Source organism: Aythya fuligula, chromosome 5, assembly GCF_009819795.1.
Source record: "Aythya fuligula isolate bAytFul2 chromosome 5, bAytFul2.pri, whole genome shotgun sequence".
In the NCBI taxonomy this organism is placed as follows: Eukaryota; Metazoa; Chordata; class Aves; order Anseriformes; family Anatidae; genus Aythya; species Aythya fuligula.
In genome coordinates, this window is record NC_045563.1 from 12,668,878 (window position 1) to 12,689,627 (window position 20,750).

At 35.4% G+C, this 20,750-nt stretch overlaps 1 protein-coding gene across 6 annotated transcripts in view; it reads right to left on the reverse strand.

Moving 5' to 3' along the window:
- Positions 1-374: 374 nt before the first annotated feature.
- EML1 (EMAP like 1) overlaps positions 375-20,750 on the reverse strand; it is a 122,012-nt gene continuing 101,636 nt past the window's right edge. For all 6 annotated transcript variants that reach the window (XM_032188353.1, XM_032188356.1, XM_032188354.1 and 3 more), the window contains 14 exons: positions 20,081-20,191; positions 18,143-18,238; positions 17,472-17,606; positions 15,864-15,963; positions 13,415-13,569; positions 12,629-12,754; positions 12,249-12,380; positions 9,803-9,870; positions 8,427-8,515; positions 7,816-7,913; positions 7,602-7,689; positions 7,326-7,421; positions 2,215-2,345; positions 375-1,945 (listed from right to left, as the gene is read on the reverse strand). In XM_032188353.1, coding sequence (XP_032044244.1) covers positions 1,820-1,945; positions 2,215-2,345; positions 7,326-7,421; positions 7,602-7,689; positions 7,816-7,913; positions 8,427-8,515; positions 9,803-9,870; positions 12,249-12,380; positions 12,629-12,754; positions 13,415-13,569; positions 15,864-15,963; positions 17,472-17,606; positions 18,143-18,238; positions 20,081-20,191 — 1,551 coding nt within the window. In that variant the 3' untranslated portion in view covers positions 375-1,819. The remainder of the gene's footprint in view (positions 1,946-2,214; positions 2,346-7,325; positions 7,422-7,601; positions 7,690-7,815; positions 7,914-8,426; positions 8,516-9,802; positions 9,871-12,248; positions 12,381-12,628; positions 12,755-13,414; positions 13,570-15,863; positions 15,964-17,471; positions 17,607-18,142; positions 18,239-20,080; positions 20,192-20,750) is intronic.

Sequence of the window (20,750 nt, forward strand, 5' to 3'; positions counted from 1 at the left end):
AGGAGCTCTTGCCACAGACATAACCCTGTCCAGTGGAATGACATTGCTCTACCTGTCAAGTACTCAGAAATAAATGACATTTACTTGGAGGCAGACCAAAAAAATCTGTAGGTGAATGCACGCAGTATGTACTTCTTCCCTTCTGTGAAGCCAGAGCTTCACTCTCCATGTGTGAATTAAGGTTTACATTCTCAGTCATGCTAGCACATGAAATTACGTACCTCAAAATTTAGATTTTATTCCTAAATATTTTCAACGGCTATTCTAATCTACAATTCACAAACTTGTGACATTAAGTAAAAGCTTGTCTATTCTTCTAAGTATTTAGTGTTAAAGCAAAGATATTTTACTACACAGGAAGAATACAGGAAGAATACAGAAAATTTGCTTTAATACATGTTTATTGGTGTCCTGCACTGCCAGTGTAGGAGGTTGGAGATGTAATAAAAAAGTTTCAAAATTTATTGATTCCATTTCATTTAAATCACTCTAAACAACCAGTGCTTTAGAGTTCAGAGAATTAACGTTTACCGTCCATTACAAGCAAACTTTTAATATTATCTTTTTCAAGTCCACTTAGGACTCCTCTCTTTTTAAAATTTTTCAGATACATTCCTCAAAGTAAACAATACATTTCAATCTGTGTCACAATCACCATTGGTAAGGCCTTCTGAACCATTTTATACCACCTCCACTATTACTTCATTGCAAAACACAGTCTTATTTCATACTATAAATATCCATCCATGCACAAAACACAGGGGGCAGAAGTTACACATTAATATCTCATGTAGGCTTCCAAGACTTCCTTCACCCTCTGCAGGTTTATGGTACACTTAAAAAGATATCTTTAGACTTGGTCTACTTGGTCTTAAAATACAAATATACAATATCCATAAGCATAAAAAAGTAAAGCCGGGTTGCCTTACCATTTGTTATGAACTGCTAAAATCTTATACATGTACAATATAGCATCATGCTGATTAATATACATATTAGTTAAATATATCAACCAATAATGGGGATGTGGCCAAGCTTTTTTGTTTCATTTTCAAAAAGAAATTGTTCATATACAAGTAAAAAGATTTTTAATTTAAACTCATCTGGAATACCTGAACCACATAGCCATCTGTAAACCCTGCTGAGATAGCCAGGTCAAACTGGGGCATAACCTGCTGCTTCACTCATCTGAAAGGGCATATAACTCCTCACAGGTGATATCTAAAGTGTGCTACACTCCTAAGAGAATGCAAATTTACCAGCATTCACATTTGCAGATCTAGAAGACTAATTTTGCATCTTACATCTTCATTTATACCTTCTGCATCAATTCGTCGTCCTCCATCAGAAATAATTCAGTACCTCAACAATGCCATAGGTTTTTCTAAATAAGTAGATATACAGTACAAAGTGTAGATAGTGAAACAATTAAGCACATATATACAGTCTTTGAAAGGCATTTTTGTGACCACTTTAGCAGTGTTTATAGAAAACATTTAAGATAGTCACATTCCGCTGATACCACTGTATTGCAAACTGTCAAGCCACATTTTTATATTAAACTTGTACTGCATTGTATATTGTACAACAAAAGAGAAAACAATCATTCTTAAGGTGTGACACAATGAAAAAATCACTAAACTGAGTAAAGTAACCAGCACAGGGCTTAATTTTCCTGAGGTTTGTAAGAATTTTTTTAAACAAAAATCACAGTGACCAGGCTAAACTGCAAACATACTGTTAAGTTTTAAATATACAGTTTATACATAAGTTCTGTGCATGGTCGACTCAATTGTGTATGTTCATACTGACGTTTCCTCTAAATGACTCGCCACTGCATAATACTTGTGTCTTTTCCGCCCGTGGAGATGAGATGGGTGTCTTCACAGAGAAAATCTACATTAGTTACATGACTACTATGTCCACCGTACACGTGGCTTGGAGCCTAGAAAACACCATATTAGTGAGAAGATGAAGTGTCATAAAAACATACCATTACAACATAACATTCAGACTACAGTGAAACCAAGGCATCACATTACTCTCAAAATATTTTAATATTAAATTAAAATTTAATTGTAGTCTCAATCAAACTTAAGTAAATCCCTTAGGCATACATACATTCCCACTTTTTTTTTTTCTTTTGTAAATAGGAAAACACCATTTTATGCATTTGTGCAGGATACAAGACTGAAATTTTTTGAAATGCCTTACCCTAAACTGTGAACAGGGATATGAGAAGAGATGTACTTTGCCAAAATCATCCCCTGTTGAGAGCAGTTTTCTCCCGTGTGATCGACAAACAGCGTTGATATCTGTTCCATCTGAACCTTCAGGCCATACACCTGAAACATGAATGGCCTAATTAAGTGTTTCTATAACGGAAACAGAAGTGACAGCTTCGGGTTTTGTTAAAATATTAATAAGGGGTTACTTGTTTAAAAAGCAAAAAACAAGAAAATCGTAAAAATAACTGCAGCTAAGTTAGTATGCATACTTCAGAAGCAGCAAAAGACCAGATCCTAATAGGAAAGTACACAAATCTTTTATTTCTTCTAGTCAGCAGAGTGCTTTTAACTCTGAAAAAGCACTTCCATATGGTTATATAGGAAATAATGTTACAGCTTTTATTTTCCTGTCAGCTTATTAATGTATGCACTAACATAATTTCTTCACATTAATATAGGCTTAAAAGCTATGTATGATTCAACATACTTTCTTCATATTACTGAAGTCTACAACCTAGGACAGAAGAAATTGCTTAGTTAAAAATGTTATTTAATAATTAATGAATGCCTTGAAAAGAAACTGACCCTACTATAAAATTTTAAGTAATTATATGTGAATAAAGTTATTTATGTAAGTAGTAATTCTTCCTTGTGTACTGTACTTCTTGCTGTCCTTGCACAAAATATTGCTCTAAAATTAAACCATAGGCTCCTCAATGTAAGGACAAAGTCTTTGCACCAAATCTTTAAAGCTTCTGAATACTTGCCTGCTGAAACTGTAATAAATTCCAGTCAGTTATTGAAATGTCAGCTTTTCTGTATGCAAGTACTGTACATTTTTTTAAGATGATTTTCATAATACAGATTTTATCCAATCCCTGCTTTGCATAAATGATGCCAGGCTTTCAGAGGCCACTGACATAATTAGAATAATAAGTGTGCTGATATTATGATGGAGGGGTGTGAGGAAGCTGTATGAACTCTGCCGTGTCCCTCTGAAGTCCTACTACTTGAGTGCAAGCCCGCTTAAATAGTATTTTTAGTGTGTCAGGAGGAGACAGTTGCCACTCTGTCATGCTTACCCTACTCTTTTCCAGGGTGTGTCTATGGGCAGGGCAGGCACACACCAGCTTCCCTTACTGGGACACCAAAATGAGAATCTGCCCTGTACTGTGGAAGCAGCTAGCTTGGATCTGCATGCAGTTCTTCCCAAATATAGTCTTTGAATCATTCCCCAGAAGCTCAAAAGCACTAAAAGGAAGTGACTTTATGTCTTTCTGCCAGTGATTTTAAGGAGGTACAAGTTACTGTAAATAAAATGAAACACGGTATTGATTTGTGGACTGCCAGTAACTCGCCTGACCTGTGCGGAAACCCCTCTTTGCTAGGCTGAGGATGTTAAAAGAGAGGCTGGGAAGAATGAAAATGAATGTGCAAAGAAGAAATGCAAGAATTGCTACTCATGAAATTATGAATACTGAAAATGAAAAGACATAGAAAAGCTGTTTTAAGTAACTGCTTTGACAAAAAGCAGGCTGTATAAACATCAAATGTTAGCTGAAAACCAGACATGAGTCTTCTCAAGATGTAAATATGACAAGCTGGAGATAACCCCTAAAGGAAATGGTTTAAGGAACAAGATTGCCATTTTAAAAAAGGTAAGGAATTATATCAGCATGTTTGCTTTGAGATTCCATACTCTTTCAGAATGATTCCAGTGCCCCATTGTCAGTTTTTCTAGTAGCTGAATCACCTTTGCTGAAAAATTAGCCAACATTCTTCTTCTTGCCCCTCCACTCCTCTGCAGACATGGAAAAAGCAACCATTTCCATTCTCCTGTTTGAAAATTGATGCCATGCCCTTTTCTTCTTCTTTCTCTAAAATTCATTCATTACATCTCTTCTCACAGAACAATATTCAGATGTGCAATTATTCCTGTTAGCGCTGGGACTACATTATCTGTTGGTCAATATGCAAAACCCAGCAGCAGCATTCCAGCTGTTACTGGAGCAGATACTGACAAAGGATGATTGCCTCACATTTTGCATGGCGTCCTTTTCATTATGTATCCCTCTAATGCATCTGCCTTTTCTTATAACTACATAATAGAGTTGATTCATGTTCAGTTTGTATGCAAGAGTAATCTGATCTTTCTGTGCTCTCTGGCCTGCTATCCTCTCTTCTGTATTTGTACAACTGGCTTCTACTCTTCAGGTATATAACCTTCTCTTTGTCTCTACTGAATTGCCTCCTTGTTTCATATATTTCCTCTGACTTCAGACAATTTTCTAATCCTGCACCTTCATGCCTCCTATGAATTATATGCACTGATTTATCATCCATGCTATTAATAAAAATATACAAACAAAAATAATATTCAGTGTAAAGCCTTCTAGACACTTTTGAGCCCAACTGATCTCAGCTCTGCTTTGCTTGCAATGCATTCAGGCTTTTCACATTGTCTTACATGTCTTCTACTCCTGCCCTTTACCTCAAAGACTAATTTTTCCAAAACCGGGCATGTAATGTGACCTGATGCCATGGCTGTGTATCCAGCAGACCATGGCTCTTTGCAAGAGCACACAGATCAGGAAGCGTTTTATGGTCATTCGTCCTTCACATTTATATGTGCCTGTATCACAAATATCCACCATAGAACACATTTCCTTACATGCTGCTGATTTTCAGTTCAATCATCTCTATGCATTTCCAGGCTGATTAATCTGCTCCCATGCTTGAAGACAGGTGTACAACAGATCAGTGCTCATTTTCCACCTTGCATTGATTACGCTCAGCTGTGAATGCTACACATACTATTTGGGATTTTTATGTGGTTTTACCTGAGGGAGAAAATATCCCTAGCTTCAGTAGTGAGTAGTTACTGAAAAATGAATACTCTAGATGCCTCATGCCCTTGATGATGTGATTGATTCTCTTATGGACAGGGAGGCAACCCCAGCAAACACTTAAAAACCGTGGCTGCTCTGAGACCACAGTGTACGGAAGAACAGTGACTTCCAACATTATAGACTGGCTTCCAGTTTATAATTTATGAGCTTCTTCAGTTTATTATTCTAACCAATTTTAAATCTTCCCAAACAGAAAGTTTGCCTTGCTGAAGTCCATTATTTTCATTTTGTTGCTCCTCTCCTTCCTGTAGTAAGGCTCATGACCTCCCTGATTCCACAGTCATTCCTACACAAGACACATTCACATTTTTCAGTTCTTTGTACCTCCACAGAAAGAAATCTGGAAGAGAGTCCCCTCCAAGTGCTTATCTATTTTCTATGTGAAGAAAATTCAGAGAACTTGCTAGCTAGCCAGTGTACTGCAACTCTTTTCCCAAAAGACATTGGAAGAATAAAAATCTCACATTCTCAGCAGTTCTTTGCTTTTACTGATTCTGCTACCTATTAAAAATTTAATTCATTTGATCTTTTTGGAAGGATGGACAACAGTATAACCCTGCTATCATTAATATTCATTTTTTCATCAATAATTATAAAGCATTATCTTTATAACTTCCCCAGTCTGAACCTAACTGTGTATCTATCAATCCTCAGTATTCATGGTACTGTAGTTTGTGTCTTTTTTTGCATTACATATCCTCTCTGAATAAATTATACCCTTTAAAATTTTGACTAACCTCTTCACAATCTCTATTACATCACTAAAATAGTAACTGTGGTAATTATTCAAACTACTAGCTACTTTTATTTATTCCACATACTTGTTGCTTTAGCAACAATATATAGCTTACAATAAACCTGTTCAGCATGGAGGACTAAGCATAAAAGTGTCTGTGATGTTTCCAGAGGTGCCTCATTGGCCCAGCAGGACATTTAGTTCCACAGTATGCTCCTAAAGCTGACATGCTGCATGGGGGAAGGAAGGGGGGGAAACCTCTCAGCTGTGACACCCTATGTTATGATTGTCTATACACCAAAAGCAGCCCCATATTCTAATAGTACTGTATTTTCCATGAATCTAATTTATAAAGGAATACTGATTCGAAGTATACATCATTTCAGAGTATGTGAACCTTTGATGCTAAATACAAAGACTTTGTAACTTTTTGTCACATACACTCAAATCTCAGGCACTGAGGACTTGAATATATTATTAGTTCTATTAGGGCCTTCATCTCTCATATGAGAAACATAGCCAGTCTCATAGGACTTCCTCCTTTAACTAAATCTGTGGTGTTGTGATAGCCAAGCACTGCCTGTTGGTTAAATATTAAAAAATTTGAATGTTTCTTCCTAGCGTATTGCTACTGCCATCCCATCTTTTAGGCTGCAAAAACACGTCCTTTCTGGCTGCTTTCAAACACACTATTGCATCTATTCTACTAGAAACATGGGAGAAAATCTTCCCTGCTTACACTAGAACAGACTCTTTGAATGTCTATGACGACTTCTTATTTTATCTTAAGGATTCAAGAACTTGAAGGCTCTTGTATTCAGTTTTCATAATGATCTGTTAATTCTGCACATGTTGTTGAATAAATACAAAACTTTTGAGCATGCTACGGAAAGAAGCTCCTTCAAAACTGTAGAAGTCTCATGGAAAAAAAAACTATCATGATTTTGTTAGATTTTTACTTCTTTTCCCTTGTATTCCTTTCATCTCATTCACTTGTTATATATTCTATCAAATTGGCATCAAATTGCACTCAAGTACTTAATGACAGGACCGTCATCTCTTGTGCTTGCATAGTAACCAGTGCAAAGGAAATTGGTTCCGATAAGGGGATTTGGCCCAGTAGCTGCGTAGATAAATGATAATTCTGTAGAAATGGAACATTAAATTGAAAGAGACAAGCAGCAACACTAGTGTGACAGAAAGGACAGTCTGCAATTTCTTCCTTTTCTTCCCTTGTGTTGTAATTTAAAATTTATACTTGAAGCTAGCAGGAATATTAAATCAGAGTCTTTCTGGATTGAAATAAGAGGACAGATTGTAATAAGAATGGCATAACAGAAGTTCTGTGTTTTCCCCTGAAATGTGAATAGTCATGTTTCATAAGAAAAAATTGGCATTCGCAGTATTTGTGAATAACAAGTGATAAAAGCTTCTATGAGGAAAAATGCTTACCAAAAACATGGAATCCTAAAGTACAGGTGTAAGTGGCCCATTCTATATCTCTAGTTGTTTCAACACTCACTACTTGTTTACAAGCTGATGGGATCCCTACAAAAGAAGAAAAAAAAGCATAACATCTTTAATTCTCAAATTGTATAGATTTTGATTGCAGCAGATGAATTAAAACATATGGTCTATCTTGGCAGTTATATGGTCTCATTTAAATTTTAAATCTGAATTAGACTGCCTGAACTTTGTACAAAATGAGTAAATATAATTTTTACTCACAGTATAGGATTTCATAATCTCCTGAATTAGACACAAGATACTGCGAGTTAACAGACCAATCCAGATGAGTAATAAAGCTGGAATGACCCTATGATGAGAAAAATATAACATTAACTAGCATCTCTCAATGTGACCACATTAATACAGTGCTGCAAAACATACTTAAGTTGTTATTATTGAAAAAAAAAAAAAAAAAAAAAAAAAGATTACTTACCGAACATTTGCCAATTCTAGTGTACTTTCTTCCATTTTCATTAACGCCATATATATAAATACAGTTGTCGTGGGAACCTATTGCCAAGAAGTTTCCATCTATAAATGCAAAAGTCAACTTTAATTATTCCAGTAAGGAAGAACTTAGATTAATTTTGAAAAGTTAGTACCATGAAGAAACTGTTCTTAAAGGTTTGAAAAGGAGAAAAAAGGTGATTTTTTTTTTTCCCTTTGTCAGTTGCATTTGATATATGTTTCAAGATTATAATAGAGCAAGTTTATATAGAAAGCATCACTGTTAACACATGGCACTTCTGGAAGAATCAACTATCCATTTAGGACTAATCTGATTGCAAAAACCTGCACAGTTAAATTGTGTTTGTTTTTTTCTTCCCAGTGATACCACGACAAATAGGGGTTGGAGGAGCTGAGGCAGTGGGACCTAGAGCTTAATACATCACATACTGTGTTGCCAGTGTTTCACAGTGTATTTATTTTTCAATTTAAGTATTTCAAGTGGGAAATTATTGTAGAAGCAAACCCCAAACTTAATTAAGAAAATTCAATACTTTTTTATTTTTTTTTTTAAAAAGTAAATAAACACTCTCAAACCTGGCGAGTAACGCATTACAGACAGCTGCTCATTTCCATCTGTGTGTACAGTGACCAAGTCTTTTGTTTCTGTGTCAAACACAAACCACCTGTTGTAAATACAGAAAGAGGCCAATAAATCATTCCATAAGGAATTTAAATCTACTGTAATCTTGACCAACTTTTCTTCTGTCAAAATAGCATAAGTTTTACACTAGAAAAAGAAAAACAGCAACTGCTACTCATTTTCTTTATTTTTTATTTTAACAGGAAAGTTTCTTTCCAGTGTTTTTTTTAACCAGAATAACTATCAGGCATTGACCCTGATGTTAATCCTCAGATTTCATTGTTTTACTATGTGTCATGCATTAGAATAAAGGAAGAATTATATATAGTGACCCTTCTCCTTCAAGACAGCCGTATGCTATACTAACATTTAAATTGATATTTATATTATGTCCAAGAGCAGAAAAAAAAAAAAAACATGGGACCATAAAAAATATCACAGAATCTTGGCTCATGACCTATAAGCATTCTATGCATTTTCAGTTGAGTGCAACTGATTTCAGCACTAACGGCAAAGTCTGCCCTCAAGTGACATTACAGGAAAGGATGAAATTATGGTAGACAATCAAGGTTAAACCAACGCTCTGCACTGATCCAGCATGTAACCAAGGGATCCATCTTCTCTGTAAAAGGCAGAAACTATTTTTCACGCTGTTTTTTTTCCTGCCTTGTCTATTACACTCTTCAGGCAGAACAAATGTCGTAATATGTATTTTAACACTATGTCTAGCAGTGGGACATTTGCTAAAATTTTGTTAAAGCTTCTAGATATTACTGCATTAGACATAATAAGCCCCTTGTTAAATTTAGAATGAGCAACCTTTTTCTATGTGATTTCTTCTACACAGCTTTTCAGGCCTCAGGGAAGCTCTCTGTATATACATCTATAAAGTTAATTCTTTATCTCAGACTCCTCTGTTAAACTCTCCTTTGCCACGATGGAAACAAAGATTTAATATCTGGGTCACTGATGTCATGAGAACCCCTTCTGTCCACAGCCTAACACTCAGCTAGACTTCCTGTCCTGTCAAAACCCACCTCCTAGCACTGATCTTAGACTGTCACTGATCTTAGACTGTCACTGCCCCAGGGCAGAAGTCTTCTCTTCATCCTATGTCCACACAATACTCAACAAACACAGGGTACCAGTCCAAGACCAGAATTTCTAGGAATTATGGGAATACAAAAAAATGTCATTCTCTAATCCAATTCAATTCAATATGGGATGAACGCACATCACATATGTGCAAAACAAGAACATTTACTTGAATGTGGTGAGCTGGAAAATGTATTGTGTGTTGGTGCCCAATGTGCATCTCTGTGCATCTTACCTTCCAGTTAGCGTTCCTACTGCAACAACAGATGCTGAAGGATGAAAACCTGAAGACTGTGCTGGATCCTAAAATGTTTTAGAAGAAAACACACATTTTTAGCAATCCAAGTTATAACAAAAACACATTTTAGTTATCTTCTGCAAGACCACAGTAACCCTCTCTAGTGGTTTTCAAATACAAACTTAAGGGGGAAAAAAATCACACATTTTTAACTGATTGAAATATTGCCCAATGGATTTTTCCCTCTATATAAGGCTACTGTTTTCTTCTCTATCTTATCTAAAAATAATTAGTCAAATGCTTTCATTAGAAAATTAGGCAAAGGCAACTTCTCATCAAATCACAAACAAGAGATAAAAATAACTTGTTAAATTAGAGTTGACCTAAGAATTAAGTACTAAAGCTGCAGTTTGCCTACTGTCTAAAGATGTACTTGCTTGTCCTTTCGACAAAGGTATGTATCACTGCATAGTGGGGTAAAACCTAACTTCTGCCCACACCAAAAGACTTTCAGCATCTGCAAGTTGGAGCTTAATAGGAGACTAAGGGCATGAACTGAGTTTGTTATTTTGATATGCAATTTTAAAACATCTTACTTTGTATAGTATATTATTCTGGAGACATAAGTAGAATTGTAGTATTGTAGTGTTCTTGTCATTTAAACTTATGCCTAAAAAAAAACCAAGTATTTTCTTTCTAATAGCCTCTACAGTTAAAAAGAATGAGCTCCAGAACCCTTAGGCAATAAGAGAAAGTCTCAAAATAAGCAGCTTATTTCTTTCTGACACCTGCCAAAAATAATTTTAAAGCGTAAGCAAAAAAAAAATGAGTAACACATCTTGCAAAAATGCTTATATCCTGGATTTTCTATATTCCAGAGCAGTATCATATCGTAGCCATCTTAGTAAATCTGTTTACATTTTTATCAATTTGTAATTACTTCCCCTAGTGGCTTGGTGTGAGGTATATCCTCATTAGTTTAAGCAAGTGAATAATTTCAAAGTTACTAACTCCATTAAAAAAAATCGTGGTTTTTTTTTTTTTGTTTTGTTTTTGTTTTTTCCTCAGAAAAGATATTTTCTTTATTAAGCCAGAGGTTCAAACAGCAAATTTCATCTTAGCAGTAACCTCTACTTATAACTATATTACAAAGATTTTACATAGATTCTCATCACAAAAACGGGTTAATGCGAAATGACTTATTTACTCTAGATAAGCAGTCAGTGATCTACAAAACACTGTCTCAGACATTCCAAGTGGTGAATAAGGAGAATATTTTCAAGACTGATAACGTCTTAACGAAGCAGTGTGTACTTGGAAAGGAAAAAAAATCTAAATGTAGTTTAATGGACCTCCTGCTATTGCAATTAAACTTTTTCAAAAGGATAAAGTTAAGTAAAGCAGTTTCCTAAACTGAGTCAGTCTCTTCAATTAATTTAGAAGATTCTCTTGTCAACAAAAATATAGATCTTAGAACATATGACGTTTGTTAGACAGAATAAACTCCCTTTTCCACATTCATCAACCAAGTGTGATTTAACAAGTGTATACAACTGGCACAGGATACTATGAGAGACAGTATGGCAAACGCTACTCTGTTCAGACTGTTTCAACTTGGTGTAATGGCTTGCAATTACTGCAGATGTGTTGCATTCAGCAAGTCTTATCAATACTAGCTTTAACATAAAATGTTACACAGGCCTGAGTAATTAGCAATCTTTTTTATGAAAAAAGTTGCATAATTGGGAGTTTTGAAAAAAATGTGAATAAAAGACTGCTTGGGGAAAAAAAAAATAGTGGCATGTCACAATAGAGACACTCTAAAAATCAGTTCCTGCAGATGCATATAGTAATGCATTGTTATCACAAAGCCAGCAGGAGTTTGCAAATGAACAAATGAGTGCTTAAGTACAGCACAAAACTGAGCCTTCACTTGTATTCCTTCCATACCTAAACATGGAGTTTCATACCAGAGAGAGGAAATTAAATTCTAAAACATACATGTTCTTTCGTGGATAGAATGTATTAAAAATCCTAACAACATATAGAAGACAAATAAAGGCTTAAAAATGTCACAAAAATTATTGTCCTTATGAAGTTTGACTATTACCATTCTCAGGACTGTAACAGTAATCCTGATCAGAACTACTTTTAAATGATAAATACTTCCTAACTTTATATTTCTTCTTCTGCTCCTGGTAAAATAAAAATTATGAAAGTCAACAGCACTGTATACTTCTACACAATGCAGCACATACATCAATATAATCTAGGCCTTAATTTTTTCGTTTATAGCAACGTTATGCCCACTTTAAGAAAAAAAAACGTTACGTGTTTCTTCTCCTTCAAGTTAGTATTTTAAGGTACTTTGTTAGTAATTATATTTAAATCACAAATTGAGAAGTTCTGTTAGAGGAGTAGACTTGTGTTTATAAATTTATACCTCTATAATCTTGTTCCAGATAGGATGATGAGTAGTAGCATCCCAGAGGGTAATGTGTTTGTCATGCCCACAAGTGAAGAACTGAGGTTTAGAGGAATGGACTGATAGTCCCCAAAGCTCATCAGTGTGACCCTGCATGAACAGAAATGTTTCTTAACAAGGAGGACAATAACATCAAAATATTTTTAAACAGGATTAAAACGGCCCAACTATGTATTAAAGCATTAGAGAAATATGTTGTTTTGGATAGATGCTAATAAGCATGTTATTTGTTGCCAAAAGTATCAGAAATATGAATTAATCTGTTATTGCAGTACTTAAGTTTGACCTCTACCTTTTTTGCTATGACACACAAACTTTCTTGAAAGGCAATAGCTTACCTGGGTAATAGGGAAAAAATCTCCTGATAGTGTGCCTTGTAGGACGAAGTTTCTAGTAGTCCCTATTAGCACGACGTCACCTTTTCCCTCAGCTACTGTTCTTATTGGGCCAAACTGTTCTGGAATCTGTGTTCATAACAGACAAACAGATAGAAAAGTGAGAATACAAACTGATTTGTCAAGCATGACTTTTTTTTTTTTTTTTTTTTTTTTTAAGGCATTTAGCAATTGCATTATAATGTGTTGCACAGAGAAGAAATAAAATGGGCGAATATACATCCTTGACTTCCACTAGTTTGGAACAACTTGCATCAGACAATCCTTATCAGTGGAACATTACATTTGTACAGATAAACAACATATTTCAACAGAAATGGTTCCTTCATGCAATGTTCACTCAATTGTATTTTACTTCTGACCATGATATTTGATTAAGCATTTCCATTCAGTGTCAGGCTTTTTATTGCTAGTACTTTTTTTGCAAGGTATATTTCTTTAATCGCAAACTAGGTTTTGAAAAATTCAGTGTTAGTCCCCAATAAAAAATTCAAAAGAAAATGTAATATTTAAAATATGAAGGAATGTCAGTGTATGAACAGATTTTAATAAACAGGCTCTCAGACTCTCACAGGCTCATTATCACAGAATATGACATTTCACCATTGATTCGTTTTTTGAAAGAATGTATATCCATAAGGAAAGAAAAAGATTTTAAAAGATTTCTTCAGAAGACAGTTAAAATTTCACTTTGAGTGGCAGAGGAAATTTAAAGATAGGTGATATCACCTCAGTTTTGTGAAGTTTTTGGTAATTTCCATTCCAAGATATTAGCTTTCGGTCTTTTCCACCTCCTGATACTAATGTGCCATCTCGCAGCATACAGAGTGCAAATATTCCGCCTTCATGTGCCCCTTGAACTGCGTGGCTTATTCTATTGGTACCTGGATATAAGGAGAACAGATCTACTAGTGAAATACTCAGCTTAATGAGTCCTTTTACCCCAGCTTTGTTCTTTTGTCCATTTCTCTACTTCCCAAGGATTATGTCTAAACAGCGCTAATGGTGGGAATAGTGTTGCACCAAAATGCTCAGACCCACAAAATGAGAACACATCAGGCCATCTCAAAAACATATTCCCCCTTCATCTCAAAACCATATTGCCCTCATCTCAGAAATGAAAAGTATACATATTCTCTTAGTCAAATTCAAACATCAAGTAAAACAGGTTCATTTAAACCTTTTATGGGGATTTAAGCTAAACTCTTTGATATCACACTTGAACTGCAGCGTGATGTCATCACACTTGAACTATGCATGTTATTAAAAAAAAAAAAAACAAAAAACAAACAAACAAACAAACAAACAAAAAAAACATAACCCAACCACTTGGTATCCTCCGAGGATGTTCCACAGCCATCAGACACCTAACTTGTCCTGAAGTCTATGTTAGAAGTCCTTTCTGGTCTGGCAGAAGATGCTGAATCACGTCCCAAAAGAGCTTGTACCTCTTTATTAATGAGCTTAGTGTCTTCGAGCACCTTCTTAGTCTTAAAACATGTTCAAACCAGCTACATTAGATTGAATATCTCAAATTTGATACCCATTACAATTGCAAAATACAAAGAAGCTATTGTTGGTGATTCCCGTTACTTAAACATGCACTTTGCATCAAAACCTGGCTAACTTTAGCACAAGTGAGGGGCTGATGCAAATTAGGAAGACAAAATGCTTTTTCCATTATAGAGTCACATTTGCTTCTAGCCACATCTACAGATATGTATGTCAGTTATGAATGTTTTCAGTTCAGAGAACTTCTTGCTAAGGGTTCTCTGAAATGGTGGAAGCAGCCCTCACCTGAACATGCAGCTCTAAATCAAAAATAGTGAAAACACAGAAAATAATCTGTAATAAAATAGAATATCAAGAACGGACTTTTGTTCTCATCTGAAAAGAACCACTAGAGGTGAGGAGATCTTGCAGCATACAAATAATTGTCCTTTGTTTCTGGGAAACAGGGAAAGACCGCTTGCAGTTGAAGCAGAAATAAGTCTACTGGCACAAAGGCAAACCAGCATCTGAGCACTGCACTGACCCTGCCATGCCAGCAGCTGCCACTGTCTCCCTTGTTTGTTGGCAGTCCAAAATAACAACCAAGAACAGGAAGGAGATGATACTATGCAATTTCTAAACTTTATTTGGAAGAAAATGTGTTGAAGTATCTTGCTTTAAAATATCAAAGGAAAAAAGAAATGAAGAATAAAAGAGAAGCTGAGGTATAAAAATGATACCCATCCCTTTCCACAGCAACGTCATATATACCGATTGCTCAAAAGCACAAACAGAAAACTAACAGTTTTAGTAGCTGGTAGTCTTCAGATGAAAAAAGTCTATAAACACAGCTCAGTAAGGTCCAGCTGTGTAACTGATTCACCATGTTGCTCCCAGGTCTTCTGTCCTTCATCTTGAGTATCCTGGGAGAAGGCACAGAGTAAACACGAAGCTCTTGTCCATATCCTTTTCTTTTATACTAATAAGGCCTCCTTCAGGGGATTCTCCTTATTTCTATGCATGGCACCTCACATACTAACTAAACGTTTAAGATGTTGTTGCTGTTTGCCTTCCGGCAGGAAATTATCTTCTGCTGCCTAACTTAGTCTTTCCTTACTAGAAAATGCTTTTTAAGAAGTTTGTCCTATCCATCTGTTCTTTTGAAATAAAACTGAGGAATTCAATTAAACCTGCATATATTTAACTTGGCTCCCTAAGGAAACAAACAAAGCTATCTGTTGTCTTTTTTAAAGTATATATCAATAGGCATAATTTTTGCCAACACTGCACTGAGTGACGATATAAGAGATTTGAGATCATCACTTCGGTTAACTGTGTTTCTTGCTGTCACCTTAATTAAGGAAACGAACTTCTCCTTCAATTACTTATTACCAGTAAAATCCATGATTGCTAGCACTGCTCCATGATTCACCACTCACAGAGAACACATTCTATACAACTTTGTGCTATGGCAGTCAGGTGTATGTTGGAACTAGATGATCTTTGAGTTCCCTTCCAACCCAAGCCATTCTATGTTTTTTAAGAGCTGGTAGAGAATTCAGACTGAATTGGTTTCAGAAAAGAACTCAAAATAAACAAAATCTTTTCTTCTTAAAATGAGATTATGTTTATGTAAAATCCAGTCTTTTACAATAAAGAATCACTATTAGCTTCAATCTTGTCTTACCTTTCCCCCAAACCAAAATGTTTCCACTTGAGTCTCCTGTAATAGTATCACCATTTTCAGAAAAGGTCACACACAGGACAAACTTTGGCTTCTCTTGTTTCTGTACAGTTATGAAAAATACACAGTCACAGCAAAACCCAGTCATTTTAGCTGTATGCGTTTCAGTATTTTAATGTAGTCTTACACAATTGTGTTACTACTTAATTGTCTTCACAAGAGTTAAATACATTACCACAGTCTAAACTGCTACTTTGTGCAAAGGCAAAAGATGTACCAGTAGAGGTTGGTGTCCCAAAACTACACACTTTAACTACAAGTTATGGATGCATTCCTGCAGCGAGCGAGAAGGCATGCCAGCTTTTAACACAAGACCAGGAATGTTCTGACACAAACGGAATCCCCCAACTCCCTCCTCATCCCAAAGGCTTTAAGTATTTCAAATGGCCAAAGATGCAAGTAAATTCTATATTAATAGAGTTTTTAACTCTACGGTTTCTAGGGGAAAACATATAATGGGAAAGTCAATCTGCAGTGTAAAAATTCAGAAATCGTCTCTTGAAAGAAGGCTAAGGTTCGGTAATGGAAATGTTGCTTTGAGACCCTGCATTTAAGTTACTGACAGCAACAATTGGTGAAAAGGATAAGAGGACAAAAAATTCACTAGCTAGTAGTGTTTAAGGACATGATTTACAAAGTTTGTTGACTACTAGTTTGTATGGCCTCTTTTCTTCCTCAAACAAGGAACTGTTATTAAACTAGGGCCACCACAGCTTTACATTTGCAAAAACCAAAATGAACAACAGAACCATAACAGAGGCAGCCTAGAGCAAGTAGCCTAGAAGATAAAAATAAAAATGAAAAATAAAAACTAACAAAATTTAAATGCTTTATCTCTGCATCTCGACCTTATTTCACACAAAGTACATAAATTGACATTGCAAAATAGTTGTTTTGACTATACTTGCAAGTCACAACTCTGCAAGCAGTTAAATTGGCCCTACTGTAGTTATCTGCAGTCATTGCGACACCCCTCATTTGTGCACGCCACTGCTGTAAAGCTTAGTCTGTATTTAAGAACAAAACCAAATCAAGACCTTGAAATGAAAATATTTAACAGATAGTGTCCAGCTCAGTCTGTATTTCAATTACATAAGTCTAGGTATCTGAGCAGAACAGAGGTAAAGGAAAGAATACTCATAGTCACGTAATTTATAACTGAACTAGAGGAGGTTTTGTCTTTCCCTTGACAAAATATTTTTTTTAAAAGGCATATGCCACATTTTTGGTTTTTGTTTTTGTTTTTTAATTTAAAGGAAGCATAAGGAGTTTTAAGGTATTTTTATTTTGTTAGAGTAGGGAACTATAAAGAATATAGGAAGAGGAATGCAAGGAACAGAACGGTAACTGCACTCCAAAACTTCATTGTGATGACAGCTCATTCAAAAGTCTCTGTGCCATACCATGAATGCTATCTAAGGTTCTATAAAATTTCAAATTTCAAAGCAACATGATCGTGTTGCTTTGATTTCCTCAAACTTTATTAACTCTTACTACTGTATGACTGTACCATTACTATAAACACAAAACTAAAGAAACATGTTATTTTACCTCAAATAATCCTTGCTTTTTAATAAGGGAATTCCCTTCTAGTGTCCAAAAATAAAGGTGTGATTTTCCACAAGTAACTATTATATTTGTATCAGTAGGGTGAAAATCTGCAGCAAATACAGCTTCATTAGAGCACTTGAAAGGAAAAAGAAAAACATTGTATCAAAATTTAAAAATCAAAGAAAACAAAACAATATGAAATTGTTCTCTAGTTAGATAAATTGATCAACTAATGTAAGAAAAAAATTTGAGCCATTCACTTAATAGCATAGATTGAAATACTTTGATAGGATATTCTGAAGCAAAAAAGACTAAAGTCAAAAAGATTACTATTTTTAAAGATAATTTTGAAGGATAACTTTGTTAGTATCAGATAACGAATCATTCTTTATGAAGCTTAGTTTAAGGTGCTTCTTTTCTGCACATGGTCCTACCATTATTTCCCAGACTTTTCTAATAAATTGTAGAATGAATACAATAGGAAAATAAAAAAGAAGAAGAAAAAAAAGAAAAGAAAAAAGCTATTAGGATAATCTCAACAGCAAGAGGAAACATGCATGTTCTTCATGTTCTTTGCCTTTTATATAATGGAAATGCTAAAAAGTCACAAGACAAGAAATTGCAAGAAATCCAGATGTCCATAAGTAGTACAAAATATCTTATTGCAACACCTTGACATCTGCCAGCTTTTCTTCTTTCTGCCAGTCCCACACTGAAAGCACGTGGTCATTTGAGTCATCCACTGAACACAGGCTACTTCCTCCATTCTGAAGCAAAACATGGAAAATATTAATACATCCCCCAATAAACATTAGATATGTATTTATATGTTTCTAAAATACTTAAATAATCCTCTGTAGTTTAAAATCATTTGTTTACATTGTTATACTTCTACTTATCCCACAGATCTTCAAGAAATATAATTATTTATAGTATCACTGAAAAATAGGGCTAAAAAGGGATCTCAAAAAGGAACTCTGGCAAACTGTAGACAAATAGACTTTGGCAGGAATAAGGTATGAATCTCTTTTTAAAAATTCAGTGATGCAACTTCCCAAGGCAAACCACACATTATCCATATTATTAAGAAGGCTTTTCTTCATGATTATATGGAGTTTGTTTCTTGCAATTTAATCAATTACTTCTTGTCAGATCTACTATGGACACAGGGATCAATTTCACTCTTCATAGAGGAATAGTGGACCAAAATCAGGGAATATTATAAAAAAATAAAAAAGACTTATTCCTGACATGTGTCTTGACAAAGATGAAGATGGAACTATGACAATAGATCCATCTTCTATCAGTCTTTCTCATCGTAATGACCCTAATTCATTCAGTCTTACTTCATGCAGCATATTAGATAGACTCTCCATACCCCTTCCTCTGGGGTGTGAATCCCGAGACTAGAGGAGGAACTCCAACCGGGACTCTACCTGAACTGAGGGGAGCTGACTGGTAGCACAGGTCTCACTAGTGATGTTAAGTGCTGTATAATCACCAGATCTTTTTCCAAGTAGCAACTCTCTAGAAGGTAGTTTTCAGACCTTTTTTTTTCCTAATTTGGGAGGGATTCATTCCTAGCCTTCTGTGTACAATGGAATAAACCATCAAGTAACTTCTAACTGCTTTCCAGCTCATTCAAATATGATTTATTTATTTATGTTGTTCCTGGTATTAACCATGTCAGCTTTGACTGTGGATAAGCTTGCTGGAACAGGCTGAGCCTGTGGATACATGAGCCTTCTTTTGGCAGCACTGCTGACAGTCTTTCTCCTGCCACCCATAGTACAGCCACGTGTTGCTGCCTCTTGAGATGAGCCAACACAGAAGTTTGCACTATCACAGAGTGAATCTTTTCTGGAAATAAATCAATTTTAGAGCGGAAAAAAAGACCCAAAGAAACTATTTGATTTTGTTTATGTATAATTTTGCTTGGTCGTTTTTCTAATGCATTAGGTCCCAATACGTATCTCAGGCACAGCTACAAAAATAATTGTGCCAACACAAATCAAGAGGTGAAATGAACAGGAATTAGTAGCCTGAAGACAGGGCTGTTTGAAATGAGAAATACAACACTGATATAGGTTGGGAAGTGATACTCAAAACAAGCTAAGCTATGACTGTGAAATCATAGCATAAAGCAAATACATTAAACACTTGCTTTCTTGTATAGCATCTGCCAATAGCAATCCTCTGCAATAACACATTTTATCCTTCAAAGCCGACCTTGATCTGCATTCTTTCACCTTTGTAGCGAGCCAGCTCTCTCAATTCACTCCTCTTTTTTCTAATTCATTTAAAATATTGTCACCCATATTCCTGCAACTGTTTGTCCCTGAAGAACTTAATTGCGTGTTATGGTCTGCACGTGGTAGACCTGAAACTGCTGAAATATTGCTAACTTTAATAATGACAAACCATTGGAAGCAACTGGGCTACAAACCATTGGAAACAACTGGGCTACAAGGTTTATTCCACTAAAGAAGCAGCTAAAGGGAAAAAAAAAAAAAGCATGGATATTTGCTTTGGTCACTGAAGCTAAATTTGCAAGCCTTCAAAGACCTGTTTGGCAAACACTCTTGGTATGACTCTTTTACTTTACTTACAGATTTAGAAAAAGCAATGCAAGTGACGGCTCGGTCAAAAAACCCCATTCCAATGACATGCAGTGTATTCAGAGTTACAGAATCCCAAACACGTACGTGTGGTGGTAATTGCTATAAAATAGACACAGAAATAACAGTTGAGAGAATGGCAGCAAAAAATATCAGAATTGGAAAAAAAAAAAAAAAAGTGAATGGATCCAAATAACATTTTAAAACTATTTAAGGTATGAAAGCTATCATAACTTCTCTTGAGCCAACTGTATAAGGACTGAGACACTACAAATGATTTACTGATTACCATGCCTAGGATCAATATCTGGGATTAAGTATCTAGAGTTCACAGCATTTCAAGTCTCAGTGATCTTTGGTAGCTCACTGAAGTTAATGAAGAATGTCTTAAAACATTAAGTGAAAACCATTGATGACCTTGCAACACGAGACCTACTGGTACGCTGAGGACCATCAATGTAAAGCGAACAAAATTATTCTGGTCACCATCAAACGATAAGTGCAAAAAAGATCAAGAATTTCTAAACTGTAGGCAAATAGCCCAAGAACAATTCATCAAAACGTGATTCCTCCTTCCTCCTCTCAATTCCTGACTTGGGTAACAGAGACAGCCCCACACGGTAAATGTGAAGACAGAAATGCATCTCAAAGCCACTAGAGG